Source organism: Solenopsis invicta, chromosome 8 (genome assembly GCF_016802725.1).
Source record: "Solenopsis invicta isolate M01_SB chromosome 8, UNIL_Sinv_3.0, whole genome shotgun sequence".
NCBI lineage: Eukaryota > Metazoa > Arthropoda > Insecta > Hymenoptera > Formicidae > Solenopsis > Solenopsis invicta.
In genome coordinates, this window is record NC_052671.1 from 1,046,435 (window position 1) to 1,062,455 (window position 16,021).

Genomic DNA, 16,021 nt, shown 5'->3' on the forward strand with positions numbered 1-16,021 from the left:
AATTTCTGTCAGAATAGATTGCTTAATTAATATAATATAATCACGAACATATCATGCAAATGTTTTTAATATAACTTTATTTTTTTCAGAAACTGTATGAGAAATTATACAAATGAGCATAGTCGTTATTATAATATTTATATAAAAATATGGCTCTATTATTGATTATTCTGGCTATAACTTTTTTCTTATGGTCAACATGATTGAGATATTGGTTATCTATATAAAAAAATAGTGGACTGATGTAAAAACTTACAAATATCACAGTGACTGTTCTATAAACTGTTTCTCATAGAGCAACCTCACACATTTAAAAGTTTATTTAAACCTAATTATTGTGTTTTTTCATAATAAAAAATATTACTTTTTTAAGAATATTTCTCTTTAAATCTGAATCAGTAGAATTTTACTGATTTGTAGTGCTATACTTATAACTGTAATCGTCAATGATTATTCACTATTTTTCAGTGATTTCGATTATAGAATGGGGAATTCTTTAATCGAATCAGTTTATATTACTGAAATTAAACTATTTACTGCTTTTTAGTGAATAACACACTGATTTCAACTTAAAGAGTTTATTTTAACAATAGTACGTAAAGAATTTTTTATTGCTATAAATTTAAGTTTCCGCAGAAAAAAAGCGTTTTTCTTAAATTAAGGATTGTACAATATTATTCTATTTAATAAATGTAAAGTATAATAAATTAGATAATTTATTTTATTATGCTTAACTTTAAGTTTAATAGCTACAATAGCTAAAACCATCGACCAACGAAAAGGTTTTTGCCGTGACAGAAACAAAAGTTTGTTTTACTAGTGCTTCAAGCGTTAAACCTTAATGACAATTTCTTGTTCGCTTATGAAGTTAGAATCAACTTTTTACTTTCCTCGGAGCTGAAATGGCCCTTCACAATATGTTGGCTTGCATCTTCTTAGTAGAATATTTTAAGTTTTATTTTATAAAGAGAAACAGCGGATATCTGTCATAAGATATTTGTTACAAATAAGATGTTATTTATCTTATATTAATAATTAACGAGTATGAGATTATTAACGTTATATCTCAAAATTTATTTCTAGCTTATGCACACATAATAAAATATGCACACATTGTTATTGAAAATATTAATAAATTTACTATGTTTCTAAACCTGTTATTTAAATCAAGATTTGTCTTTCCTTCGTATTACATTTTGGTCCAAAAATATTATTGAATAAAAAATAATATTAATATTACATAACATTCTCATAACACTTCTCTGATAAATCGCATTTACATTCTATTAGTGTTTAAATGTCAAATAATAATAAAATAGTTTTAGTTTTAAAAGTAATTAGAAATACGTAAATTTTTTCTGTTTTGTATAAATACAATATTTTAAATTAATTTTAGCATTAATAACATTTTTTATAACAATTTAAAAAATAATAATTACAAAATTAAACAGTAGAAAATGTCTTACTTTTATTTATGAATGATACGTGACTATTCATTTATGTATCAACGTGATTATCGTTATCTCGCCTTTTTTTAATTCAAAATATCGACGTGAAATATATGTCTAAAGATTTAATCCTACGAAATAGGTGCGATGGCTCAGTAACCTCGAATAGTGGCACGGCAGAAATGACATCGAAAATTTTCGTGTCGCGGCAGAAATTGCATTCCTCCTCCCTCCCATCTATGATCTTCCACGGCCATTTCAATTTCGCGGGTATTCCCCGTTCCGGGAGGTACGATCGATTGACGTGTCATAGAAAAATAGCAGCATGCGATTCACAAATTTTTCCCTGTTTGTGCCTATACGCGTTCGACATTTTACGACTATACGCTATTTAAGGCATATCTATGTGAAACTAAAATTCGCTCGTAATTTTTGGAATGTAAATAAAAAAACAACCTTCTCTGACGATAAAAATTATATCAGCGAGAGCTTAAATATAAAAAATGAATTTAGATCTTTCTGATATTTGATTTTTCCATGTCAACGATTTTCATCAAAAAATCAATCCTTAATTATTATGATTATATTTAATATAATTATCGATAATAAAATTGCTTTATTAAAAAAACTCTTTATATTTTATGCATTATAACGCGTATATATTAAAAAACAACTATTACTTTTCTTCTTTATGTGTAACCTTTAATCTTTTCTTGAGAAATTTTTTACTCTCTATAAAATCGCTGTAACGATCGCTACATAAAACCTGTATAAGTATGTGCTATGCATTTGCATATACTACGGAATTCAATAGAACCGATGCTTAGCTCCATAGATATAATAAATTGATACGTTTGATGGATGTATACCTAAGTTCACAGTGACAAGATGATGGTGCAACGACGGTAATGGGTATAACGTTGTCAAATATTAAAACTCGTCTATTACTTCATAAACCGGCGATTCAGTATACAGGCAATAATGTGAAGCCTATATTGCGAGGTCTATAATGCGGACGCTGCAATGGATCAATCAAAGAAGAGAATATATGGTTTTTTCTTCTCTGATTGGTCCATTCGTAGTGTACCATAACATCGTAACGACTACACTGTACACCACGTATAAATTTTATCGCGTGTCAATCGATGTGAAAAACTCAATAGGCAGAGATTGACACGCAATCATGTATCAACGATATTTTAAAAAGCATTTTCCGGCAGGTGACTTTCCCGAAGTCGTTTCACTTGCGCTCGACGAAGAGCACGAGATTAGAAAGGAGAAAAAATTAAGGAGCATAAATTATTTGATCAATTTTAAGATAACTAAGAAAAAATTTCAATTTTTCAATATTAATTCTGTAATTTTAATGTTTTAACTTATTCTTTAGTATTTATAAGCAAAAAAATTACTTCTAATATTTGGGGGTGCATTTTTGCTTTCGCCTCCATCTTTTCATTAATTCTTTCCATTTGTTATTCAATGAATTCGCCGAAATTGCACATAAATTTCACTCAAGTTTCACATCAGTCTTCTTGCCAATTACTCATAAGTGAGATGTCACTAAATCGGATGTCTCACGCATTTCGTTAATAAGATTTGTAGAGGGAAATATAGATGTTCGGAATAGCGTAAAAGCTATCGAGAGGGTTTCCATCAAGTAGTTATCGTCTGTCTTTCCTAGAGTAGAGTCACTACATCATTTCCTCTGATACACGATAAAACTAACGTTATTACATTAAATTATGTTATTACATTAAATCATCTCATGTAATTAAAAATTTAAATATTAATTGTCAGTATATTGAGAAATGATTAGGGTAATCAAATACTGTGTTGCATCGAAAGAAATTTCTAGGTTGTGACAGAATCTGGATAAATCGATAAGAAATGTACGACAAGATGTTAATTACCTTGTGATATAATAATAATTAAAAGTACGTAAATTGATTATAATATTCTGTGCTGATAGATTTATATTAAATTTTTCTGACCAATAACTTTTTTAATTCCGCAATAAATATTCCAATAATCAATTTTCAATAAGTTTAAAAGTAGGCCGATATCGATGTACTTTTTTAAATAGGCGTGAAAGAGATTTATTTAGCGAGAAATATATAGAATATCATAGGAATAAATAACATTTTTTACAAGATAGAGATATTACTTCCACGAATTTCCCGTTAAAAGCAAATGACGGAAATATTGCCGATAATACATCAGAGGAAAGACTACTGTTTGTTATTTTTTCAGTTGTTTTTAGTGAGAGAGATAAAAACATTTATTTTTAAAACACCATCGAGGCGACTAGATGTAGCTGGGAATATGAGCTTATTGCACGGTTATTGGATAAAAATGAGTTGGAGCTCGATCGAAAGAAAAATCCTGGAAACTGCTGTAAGATAGAACTGTGCGGCGTACCGTAGTGTTTGTTGTGAAGAAAGCTTTTGTTCGGAAAAATTGAGATCTCTGAAAATAGATCTCATTTAGCTGTTATTGCGAATATTAGGTGTCCATATATTTCGTCTTTTACCGTATAGTAATATTAGTTTACTAAATAAAGTCTTTGCTATAATAAAAGCGAAGGCTTTTTCTTCAAATAATTGATTAAATTAAAAATAATGCCAAATTTATTAATCAAAAGTACGCTCTTGGTTCTACGCCAAGATTGTGCGAGACAAACTGTTCGTCTGTCCGCGTGTAGCAAAGCGAATTTCAGCAAATAAGATTTGATGGCGAGAGATAACTACAGATAGTATTTTCTTGATCAGTTTCACAACGCACAACTCACCTTTCGCTATTCCTCACGATGCTTCGCCGGATTGTTTCATCCTTCGACGGTATCGTCCAATACCGATTCGCACAGTTGATCTTGCGCGATCCGGTACGGTATCGCGAGCACCAGCAGACACGAGAGACGTTGATAGTGAAGCGAAGCGATTTGAAGAGACACTCAGCCGCAGGTACCACCGCACGAAAGGTACCTTTGAGTTTCCCGTGTTTTTTCCTCTTGCACACAATCACGCATACACCCACGCACACGCATACACACCACTCAACCTCGTTCTTCAGGAAACGGTACCGTACCAGGGGCACAAGGTTGTACCGCCCTCGGTACCGGGTCTTTTCGAGGCTACACTGCTGCAAATGTCTTTCCACGTCGTTGGGGTCACGTACATGCCACAGAAAATATCAGAGATCGACGCCGACTCGAAATAATCTTCTGCGACGACATTGGCAAAAGGTGCGAGTGGTGCGAGTCTTCCTCCTTCGAATCGTGTCTCGGGGACATTGATATTCCGCAAGTGACGTCAACGATACGCGGTAATTTTCTTTGCCGAAGTCATGTCGCGAACGTAATCTCTGGTAATGCGTAACTTAAACAGAAGTACGACGACGTCTCGTCCGGTTCCATCGGATGCATACCGAGATTCGCCTTGGAGACGGTTAAGTCAACAGATTCGAGTCTCGCGATCGACCGACTCCGCCGTCCTCGCGGGTATCCATATCCAAGGATCTGCGATCTCTCGTCATTCCACCTTTCCCTTCGATCTCTCTTCTCTTCCTCGGGTCGTTCTTCTTCTAGTTTTCCGTCGAGTTCGCCGGACTCGCGCTATCAGAATCATGCTTCCATCCTCCGCGCGCTCGTCGAGTGCCTCCGATTATTATTACTTTTTCCTTGACACTCGGCGAGTGACTCGAACGAGTCCTAAGATCAGCTCTTGGACACATCTTTTGTCGGGGACAAATATATGTCTCTCATGCCTTGGATGCCAGTTAAGAGTCTTTGAGTGTTCGTAGCGAAATATCAATACTCTTGACAACGGAATGAGCGAAACTGGAAGAGAGGTCGGAGCTGAAAGCAGAATCTCGCTGTTTGATCGCGCTCAATACTTGTCACTTTGGAATCACATTATGGTTCACGTCTCGCGATACTCCATTTTCACTTAATATTTTTATTTTATGCCTTCATTACGCCATTCGCGAAAACAAGAGAAAGTATTGGAATGAACGTTAGGAGAATTTTTCAAGTGAAAACGTTCACTCTTGTCGCTTATTTCCGAATGTTATCAATATTTTATCATCACTAAGAGAAAAACGATCGAAGAAAAAATAAAAGAAATGCAATGTAATATGTAGAAAAGTAAAAAAAGAAAAAACCGATAAAAAATGATAGAAACGTATCTATTGATTCCACCATCCCAAACAATGTTTTATTATTCGATTAAAGCATTAAAGAGTACTTTGAAAAATCTCTTTGCCCATTACAGCTCGGAAATTTCTAATAAATTTCCTAGTTTCCTTCTCTTTATTGCAGTAACTTTGCAACGGGCTACGGTCCATGAATTACTGATGCGTTTGCATATCGACGTGCGCGAAACGCTAAAACGAAATGTGTATTTTTGGAAGCGCCTGCTATGCAGGGCAATGCTTGAGGAACTCTGTACAATGAAATACTTAAGTGTGAGTCATCGCGTAGCACTTTGCAAAAATACCATGGCTATTTAAATTTTTATTGTATTTATTTTGAACCAAGTATATTTTCGATACTTTGCATTTCCATTTCACAAAATATATCTAACGTTCAGTTATCTATAAGATAAACATCCCCAACGTAAACAGTTAAAAGTATCGACAATTTGATATTCTCTTCCCTAATACGCAGATTGTATATAATACACGTTTCTCACGAGTCAAGTTACAAGAACGTAATAAATTATAGATTTTTTCTTACAGTGGGCTTGTAATAACAATGAAATGAGAGCTAACGTTTTCATTTGTAATAGAAATATGTGGATATTCCTCGACAATGTGAAAATTTACGCTTCGACGTTGAATAAGAAAAGCTGATGAAAGCAACTGTCACGATTTCTGCATAACAAACAGCTGGCGAAACCTTTCTATCAGTTCCGGTTGTCGGATTGGAAATAAACGTACGTCCGTACGTTTTTGGACTGTTGAAAAAAGGGTGAAAGAGAAAAGGATCGGCGGATCGGTAAAGGCGTGAATGCCCGATTAAATTGTTATACAATCGAGCTATTTGTACGGATTATCGCGATATGTATATGCTGCGGTGAGGTATGCGCTCACGCGTGCAGATATGAATCAGGGTGAATACTACAGTGAATACTAAAGTGATGAAAAAAGCAAAGTGCGCATGTTAAACGAAAATAACGTAAATGATTTTTTAACATTCTCATATAAGCCCTCATTTCCATAGCATCCCATAAAAATGTAAAAAGAATTTTTATGTTCAGAGTAGTCTTGATATTTTGTAATATGGCGCTTAATGAAGGGGAGAAAGTGGGGACATTATTCGTAAGTTTCATTCTTCTTTTTCTCTTGTTTTCTATCTTAACGTTAGTTATTTATATTCATTTAAGTCAACCCGTAATCCTTTTCTTCTCTTTGTTTTTTTATAGCTTCCTTGACCATTACTGTTCGCAGATTTCGTGAGGTTCTGCCGTGGATTCTTTCTTCAAGATTACGCGAAGAAATAAGTAGATCTTCTTTTCTCTCGCTCTATATTCTTCGTCAAGTTGCCTCCCTTTCAGTGATATCCGCAATTTTCACGACTCTCATAAGAAGCCCCGCAGCTTTTTTCCAATTTCAGATCTTTTTGAGGAAACAAGATCATTACATTACACTTTACAAGATATTTGCACCTGGCTCTATATATAGGGAGGAAAACACAAACATGCAGTTTTCACACAAGATTCTCCGATCTTTTAGATATTGTGCTCTCTCTCTCTCTCTCTCTCTCTTTCTCGTTTTTCTCTCCCCCTCCCCTCCCCTTCCCACTCTCCACTCTTTGCTTTTTTTATCTTCTTTCAAATATCACCTTCTTTTTCACCCTACTTTTCCGCGCGCGTCTCTTACTTTCAAATATTACTCTCGCTCTAAATCTTATTCACTAGCCTTTACTCGCAACCCCTCGTTATCACTTTTGATCTGTAATTTTGGTTACGCTACCCCGATATCATTGGTATGTAAGAAAGGCACGAAAAGTCTCCCAGAATACCCGATGTTTTCTCTTGCTCCCTTTCTTCCGCGATTATCACCACCCCCGCCGCCGCTGCATCGCCGAACACGGGTTTTATTTGCCGGCGGATGTGCCTATCGTTCTCACGGCGATGAGCGAGGCCGAGGTGGAGACAGACAGCAGAGGAGAGGAGAGCAGAGGAGAAAAGAGGAGAGGTGAAGTAAAGCAAGTCGTGGTGAGGCGAGACGAGGCTAGACGAGAAAGAAACGCGCACACGCGTACCTACACTTACACACTCGACAAGAACAGAGAAGGAGAAAAAGAGAAAGAGAGACGTAGAGTGTGTATATGTGTGTATGCGAGAGAATGAGAGAGAGAGAGAGAGAGAGAGAGAGAGAGAGAGACGAGAGAGAGAAAGAGACAGAGAGAAGAGAGATCCACTCGCAGGAAATGTGCTTACGGCACGAAGTCGCGCGCTCCACTGAGCTATCAGCGGGCATGCGTCCGCGTAGTAACCGGTAGCCCGCTACGAGCTTTCCCTGTCGTTTTTCCATCCCCCGCGCGTCTTCGCGGCGCGCGGCCACCTCTTCCGAGAGCGGCCGCCGTTGCTGCCGCCACCGCCACCACCGTCACCATCACCACTACCACTACCACCACCACCATCACCACCACCACCACCACCCCCAGCAGCACCACTATATCGTCGCTCGCCCCCGCGCGCGCTTCGGCTTCGAACCCGTTCTCTCGCGGTCGCCGCGCGCCGGAGCGTGCGCGCGCGTTCACCTGCGTGCGGGATGCAACAGATGCACCGGACACGAATCCCCGACCCCGGGGTGCGGTGCATGTATGCACAGTTACGGAACAGTCGCGCACGTACAGACCCATTACACAATCGAACGTAACAAAGAATAGAAAAAAAAGATAAAAGAGAGACGGGGACATATATCGATTTATCGTGCCGGGTTATCTTTAGAAGATAGCGAGCCGTTAAAAAATCGCGCTCCCTCGTTCGTATTGTGTGATAGGATGACTTTGTTCCAAACTGTCATGGGAAAATAACTAGAGCAGCTGAATGCCTAGACAACTTTCGTGCTTTATTATTTATAAAGAAAGATTTCATTTGTATTATTAATTATTATGAATAAATTCAAAAACTATAAATTAAAATTTACTAAAGTGCATTGATTTTCTGTATAGTTTATTATAACGCATAATTATACAATTTACTCTAATAAATAATATTACGCCACAAGCGTCATTATTTATTAAATATAACTTGCTCATCAACAATGATTTTGTTACCGAAAACCGTTATTGTGATGACCAGATAATGTTTAATAAATAATAAAGCTTTTGTATAGTATTACTCATTGCAATAAATTATAATTGTGCAATATATAATTGAACACTAAATAAATTATACTCATGTAATGAGTCAATTCAATAATTTTTCATAATTAAATTTTTACATATAAATTTACACGTTAAAAAAACAAACTATAAAAGAAAATTAACAGTAGAAAAACATTATTATATATTTATTTTTCAATCGTATAAAACGATTTCTCATTATCATACATCTTATTAGGCTTTTTGCTCTTTGGAATCAATGATGTGAGATGCAACAGTTACGGCATCACAATATGACTGATGCATTAATTATAAGGTCATAATACACTGATGTAATATACCTATAAATGGATATAGTAAAGAAACAACACATAATACAACATGATACATAATACAACCCTCTCTTAGAAACTAGGCCAACTTAAAGAGTATCCGCTTCTATATTATGCCTCGTAAACATCAAAGTAACGTTTTGCAACAGTTTCAGTGTAAGTTTAAACTAATTTTAATGTTATTGTAATTACATTAATTTTTGTTTTTACTTTTTACCGTAATTCTCATTCGATAAAGAAAAAATATTAATAAATTTTTTTTTAAAGAAAAATATCTAATATTAAAAAAAAATAAATTAATAATAAATTGTATACATTTTGTATTTTAATACATAATTTGTTTTTTCTTAAAAATACAATTCATTGTTTTAGTTAAAGAAAAGTCAATTGTACGAATTTGCGCGCGCTCTACGTGTATCATGAATTCAATTCAAACGATATTTGTAACTCACTCAACTTTTTTAAAGATTTAAGATTTGACATATTATAATTTCTTTTTTCATTTGTATTGCGTACATTTATAAGGGAATAAAGTGTCTGTAAACTGCACTCGCGGAAAGTTTCCGAGTCAAGATAGTTGTTTTATGGTCGGTAACCTGATTTTATACCAGTGACTTGTCGTAAAGTGACTTATCGTAAAATCCTTGATCGGTATGCGTGGGTGTCGATGATAATATATCCAACAGATAATCTATGTTTATCTACAGGGATTTGTGACTCTGAAATGATTAAAGTATATCTCATTGTATTTACCGTCAAGGATAATTAAAAGGTTATATGGTTAGTCGTCGGTAAATTTTCGATAATAGTTATATCGGATTGAGATACACGAAATACAAGTTTATTGCATTTCAGACCAACGTAGAAGATTCTCATAAAAATATATTTTTATAAAAACAATGTTAAAAAAATAGTTTTATACAATTACATAGAAATGTTATTTTTTGTATTGCGTACTAAATAAAAAATAATAAATTATTACTGGCAATATGAAGTATTATTTTTAACACTATAATTGCAAAACGATATATCAAAAAATAATACTTGTATGTACAAACCTGATAATATGACGATGATAATCGATTTTTGCATCACAGTGAGAAAAAATAACGAAAGTATGCGAATATTGTTTGATGCCGAAGAAGCAGATCAAAATTGTATAAACATGATATTGGCGTAAAATAACGATTGTACGCCATATTTAATGCATGAGAATAAAGAAACATTTGAAAATAATTTTTATAAGAGCATTCATAATAATTTTTATGTATTATTTGTACAACAAGCACGTTATAAAACACTTCACGCGCGAGATTAATTTTTAGGTAATAAATATTATGAGGAACAACAGAATGACTTGAACGTAACTCGACGATCGGCCGTGCACAATTTGCGATTAGTGTATAATTTAAAATCGAATACTCTGCGATTCTCGATATATATATTGAAATGATCGAAGCGGTGAGCTATAGATCAACAGACAAATTTAAGTTGTAAAATAAAAGCAGTAAAAAAATCAACATGTTTAATTTGCAACTGCTTACGTTATTGCTTTGTAATTAGTCGATTCGCTAACTGATTGCTTGCGTTTCTTTATGTGCCATTAACATAATAATAAATTAAAATTAAATAAAGTTAAATAAAATTTGGTGAAGATCTTAGCATCCCTAATAGCACATTTCATTCAAAAGATGTCTCACGGATGTCCTAAGGACGAAGTGGATGAAGTGTGTTGTTAGGGATAGAATCTAAATTGTACGTACAGCAGAGAAAAGAGTAGGAGCGATCATCCCGGTATTTTTCGTGGTACCGCCGAAATCGCCGTACACTAGCGTCATCTGCATCTAAATGACGTCATCAGAGTACTACGTATCACATCTGTGGTAAAATTGGAATAAATGTGGTTCGTGTCCGTGTTAAATTTTTTTAACTTACATTAGTTAATTTTAAGTAAATTAAGTTTTAATTAATTACTTTTAAAATACATAAACTAATTAAATTTTTTACCCAGATTGTGCAAAGTTTTAAGAATAAGTCCCTCTTAAAAAAAAAGTCATGAGCAAATTAATTTTAAAAAATATTTACCTTTAAAATTAATTTTTTATAACTTTTTTTTTCGAACACTAGAGGTAAATTTTTTATATTGCCCCATCTTTCTGCCGTACAGAAGCTTGCTGAAATATTGTTGCAATATATAGTTTCAACGTTGCAGCATTGCTGCAACGTTGTAACAATGTTTTGTATGGTGAAATAAATGCATACATAAGATATTAATTTTTTTATTTATAACTATTATATTTTTATTATTGCTAATTGTGTATGACCATAAATAACAACTATGAAAAAAAGAAAGCTTTTACTGTAAAATTATATTATTATGTTATCAATTATACTAGAGCGGACTCTATTCGGGCCGGAAATAGTTATATACATATATATATATATATATATATATATATATATATATATACACACACAAATATATACAAATATATATATACAATATCTATATATACAAATATATATGTATAATCAAAGCTTCAAGCTTGGCATAATTACTCTCAGTTTTCTCTCTGCTCATAATTATTTATATATGAAGCATCTATATATCATTAATTTAATATTTTGTTATAAATTGTAGTTAGATATTTATGTCAACGGTTAAATATTTTTTTATGTATCAATATAATTGATAACGTTAATATTCAAATTAATATCTCTACTTAAGCTTTTAAAGTTCTTATATAAATTAATAATTATCAAAATTTATTCAGGATTGATGGTTTTTAATATTTGAATATAAGTATTTTGTTGTTTATACTAAAATATAATTTTAAAATATAGTTTTGATTGTTACTTTTATATCATGCAATAGCGATAACGCGATTTTAAAGTGCTTTAATTTAAGAAAGATATATTCCGTTTGTTTTCTGTTCCTGAACTCTCTGAATTAGTGTACACTTAAAATGAAATAGATAGATGTTTGAAAGTTAACGAAAGCAAGAAGGAACGTTCCAGTGCAGTCTAGTGCAGGAATAGAAAACAAGCCCATTGGCGTTACAGTGCGAAGTTAAATTTGTCCGGAATAACGAACTATCAATTCCAATCTATCCTTTCACATACTTAGGGGGCGAAGTGTTGTGTGTTTGAGGGCTTTTCCACCTCAATTAGACGTTAAACGAAAGATTTAGACGGTAAGTGTCAAAATAAATTATTTTATCTTTGAGAAAATAACTTGCTTTTGACATGTAACGAAATATTTGAGAATGTTACGTGTGCTTTAACTTTATAATGATAAGAGACTCTGTTCTAACCTCACTTCTCATGCAATTCATGCCATAACTTTCGCAATTGTCTTTTAGCAAGATCTACATAAATATACATTCTTGCATAACGTCTGAATGCGAAATGTATTTTTAAATGTTCAAAATATGTATATAAGTTTAAGTCTTTTTAAAAATCTTTTTAAATTAATCTTGAGAATAATATAAACTGTATAAATATCTATTAACATAATGATGCAATAATGTTCTCGTAATAATCTTGATATTTAAATGGATCGTCAAAGTTATATTAAGTTATATTAATCTGATTTAAATCGAAAAAGGGCTAGTAAACTGTCATAACAAGATCTTGGTGCTAAATATTGAAAGGATGACAACATTATTAATATTGAATTGATTAGTAATTTAATTCTGATATTATTTTTCTGATTTAAGAACTGTGTTTAAAATGAAAAGTAATGGAGTACAATTTCAAAAAAATTAGAAATTTTATGTAAAATTACATAAGAAACATTATTTTAGCACTAAGATTTTAAAATTTTAAATCTTATACTGATCTTTTTTTGATTTAAATTGTATTATAAGTCATATTCTTAATTGTAATATTAATAATTGTTTATATTAATCTACCATAACAAATTATCTAAATTTTATTCTTTTAATTAATGTCTTTGTTATAACTTATGTTACAGTTATCTAAGAAATGGAAGAATATGCAAGAGAACCATGCCCTTGGCGAATAGTCGACGATTGTGGAGGTGCCTTTACAATGGGTGTCATAGGTGGAGCAATATTTCAAAGCATCAAAGGCTTCCGCAATGCACCAAGTGGATGGAGGCAACGTTTTACAGGCAGTGTTGTAGCGATTAGGCAACGAGCACCGATCATCGCAGGAAATTTTGCAGTATGGGGCGGAATGTTTTCCACAATTGATTGCACATTAGTTCATTTTAGAGGTGGAAAAGAAGATCCTTATAACTCGATCATCAGTGGTGCGGCAACTGGTGGAATTTTAGCTGCGAGAAACGGCTTACCAGCGATGGTAGGCAGTGCAATCATTGGAGGAGTGCTTTTGGCACTGATAGAAGGTGTAGGAATTTGTTTCACACGTCTCTCTGCTGAACAATTCAAACCACCAGCATTGGTTGAAGATCCATCGCAATTTGGTCCACCACCGCAAGGCTATCCATCATAATGATCAACTAAATTCTTTAGCTTTATTTCAAGTTAGAGTGAAATGTTCGAGTAATGATGTTCGTCAGGGCTTTAAATCAGAGTATCACTTGAACGTCTTCTTTTGCCAATGTTAAATTTATATGCAACATGGAAGTCTTAGACCTAAGATTAAATATTTTGTTGTTTTTTTACTTATTGCTGTATTCCTTTAAATCCTCTAATTTGAACGCCAAACAATATTTTGTAAGGATATATCCTGTAAATACATATATAAAATATGAGTAATAAAAGTAAATGCACAGACAACTTATACATATATATTATAGTGCATTTTATTACAAAATATTTTATACATTTACATTCATATAAAATTTCTGAATCTTAAAGATTTGATTTTTTATAGCATTAACATAGCGCAATTTCAGTAACAAATTTCTAATATTTAAATTTTAAAATGTTAAATCAAAAGTTGATCTTCGTCTTCCGTCTCTTCGTCAAAATTATCGAAGGCTGGTGCTACAGATAAATCTAACTGTTTTGTTAGATTTCTTGACTCGTCTGTTACTGGCTCAATTTTTACACAATTGCTTTTTGTCATTGCATCTGGCAGTATTTCTCGGGCTGAATATTCTGTTCCAAGTAAAGTGTTCTTCAAATGTAATCGTTCAACCTACAAAATTAATTACGATACTTTTCATAAAATTAAAGCACTTTTGGTTTAAATATCGTCATTGTTTTATATTAAAATTATTTACAGACCTGTAAGGCAAGTATTTGTTTGTCAATTTTAGATAGTATGTCAGTCAAAAATTCCTTCTGGCTCATTAACCGTTCACGATATTGCGCCATTTCATGCGCAGAAATTCGTACTTCCTTACTCATTGTTGTAGATTTCTTCGCTAATTTTTCACATTTTACATATGTTGCTAGACGTATCGTTTGGCACGATAATAACGTACAAATAGTCGCGTTTTCAATCTGAGAGAACTAAAGTTATATTATTTATGGAGTCTAAAGAGTCGCTTCAAAGAATGATGACTGTGTTCACAAAACACAAGTTTCATAACCATTCCGTAAACACTTTTGATTGGTATATTGTTTGACCAATCAGAAATAAAAATTAATGATCGGTTAGTTTATTGAACGCAATCATGATACATACCATAGACACCAAGGTCCGTGGATTGGCGTTGGAGGGGAAGGAAGGTCGTTGCATCCACTTCAACGATGTGGAACGAAAATGGCGGCGGCCATACTTTTACTGCACACTCGCTCACTCACACAACTAATAGCTGTAGTACCTTACTATCTACGTACATACACTAACACTGACTCGCTGTCTCGAAAATGGCGGCTATGCAACGACCTTCCTTCCCCTCCAACGCCAATCCACGGACCTTGATAGACACAGGCCATTCAAAGTCGATTCTTATATTTAAGGCCGGTATTCATAGTCGATTCTTATATTTAAGATCGTCTTAAGTATCACTTTAAGATGCCATCAACCAATCAGAGAGTCGTATTAGTATCTTAAGACGATCTTAAAATAAGAATCGGCTATGAATACCGGCCTAAAGCCTGTTCTACAATAGCAGTAAACACAAGACGTAAGGTTGTAACGTAAGAAATAAAAATTTTTTATTTGCTTACGAGTTCTTAAAACCCGCCTTACAACCTTACGGTTTTGTGTTTATGCTATTGTAGAAAAGGCTTAAGCGTAGTCTGATACGGGCTTAACGGTGAGTCAATTTGTACTTGTATTTGTTCCTACAATTTAGTATTCGCGCTTTGTCCTCATTGCGTTCGCATAAATTATCGTCGGTACGATAATTTTGTCAGTGCGACGAGATGAATAAATCGGTCGTGTGAAAATAATTGCAAATCGACTATAAATACCGGTCACAGTTTGTCATAGATCTGTACACCTACGATCATCTATTTATAATCTATATTCTTGCACAATCATTATTTTTGTTATCAATTATTTTTTAAGCCTATAATTGAAAATGCATCATGTAAATAAATTGGACAAATCTCATTAAATTTATATAATATCTCTTTTGGACAAAAATGTTATTTGACAAATTTGTTATACATTGTTTGTATAAGTTACGTTGTAATTATTTATTACGCTACTGAAATCGTATCTTTAGTAGAATTTATGGAGTAATGGCTTCTTTCATCAATCTTGGTTAAATTTAAGTTAACCGACAGGTTAGTTTACTGAAATTGACCAATCGTATTTGTCATTTCTCATAACAGGCAATGCAATTGGTCAATTCTAATGGAATAATCTATCGAATTCGAGCTTGGTGGAAAAGGTCCTAATATGTTAGTTACAGGTTATATTCTACGAATTGAGTGACTCTTGTTTGTCTGTACATAGGCGCCATCTAAAGTACGTTTTAGCAACACATGAAAAGTGTGAGAAAGAAAGGTCGGTAATATATC

At 33.4% G+C, this 16,021-nt stretch overlaps 3 protein-coding genes across 4 annotated transcripts in view; 1 reads left to right on the forward strand and 2 right to left on the reverse strand.

Annotated features, from left to right (window-relative positions):
* The window catches only part of LOC105192854, a 74,784-nt gene extending 70,366 nt beyond the window's left edge, over window positions 1-4,418 (reverse strand). For both annotated transcript variants that reach the window (XM_039452695.1, XM_026134234.2), the window contains exon 1: window positions 4,237-4,418. The gene's annotated coding sequence lies outside the window, so the exon portion shown is untranslated. The remainder of the gene's footprint in view (window positions 1-4,236) is intronic.
* A 7,728-nt stretch (window positions 4,419-12,146) lies between these two features.
* Window positions 12,147-13,872, forward strand: LOC105194516 (mitochondrial import inner membrane translocase subunit Tim17-B). Its single transcript, XM_011159460.3, has 2 exons — window positions 12,147-12,304; window positions 13,087-13,872. The coding sequence occupies exon 2, from the start codon at window positions 13,098-13,100 to the stop codon at window positions 13,587-13,589; it is 492 nt and encodes a 163-aa protein (XP_011157762.1). The 5' UTR covers window positions 12,147-12,304; window positions 13,087-13,097; the 3' UTR covers window positions 13,590-13,872.
* An 8-nt stretch (window positions 13,873-13,880) lies between these two features.
* LOC105194515 lies at window positions 13,881-14,645 on the reverse strand. Its single transcript, XM_011159459.3, has 2 exons — window positions 14,330-14,645; window positions 13,881-14,240 (listed from the first exon to the last, which is right to left on the reverse strand). Exons 1-2 carry the CDS (start codon window positions 14,450-14,452, stop codon window positions 14,028-14,030), a joined length of 336 nt encoding a protein of 111 aa, XP_011157761.1. The 5' UTR covers window positions 14,453-14,645; the 3' UTR covers window positions 13,881-14,027.
* Window positions 14,646-16,021: the final 1,376 nt, after the last annotated feature.

Excerpts from the sequence above, each read along its gene's own strand:
- LOC105194516 (XM_011159460.3), top strand. The coding sequence starts at position 13,098 with ATGGAAGAATATGCAAGAGAACCATGCCCTTGGCGAATAGTCGACGAT.
- LOC105194515 (XM_011159459.3), bottom strand. The coding sequence starts at position 14,452 with ATGAGTAAGGAAGTACGAATTTCTGCGCATGAAATGGCGCAATATCGT. Across the intron at positions 14,241-14,329 it reads AACAAATACTTGCCTTACAG|GTTGAACGATTACATTTGAA; the intron begins GTCTGTAAATAA and ends TTAATTTTGTAG.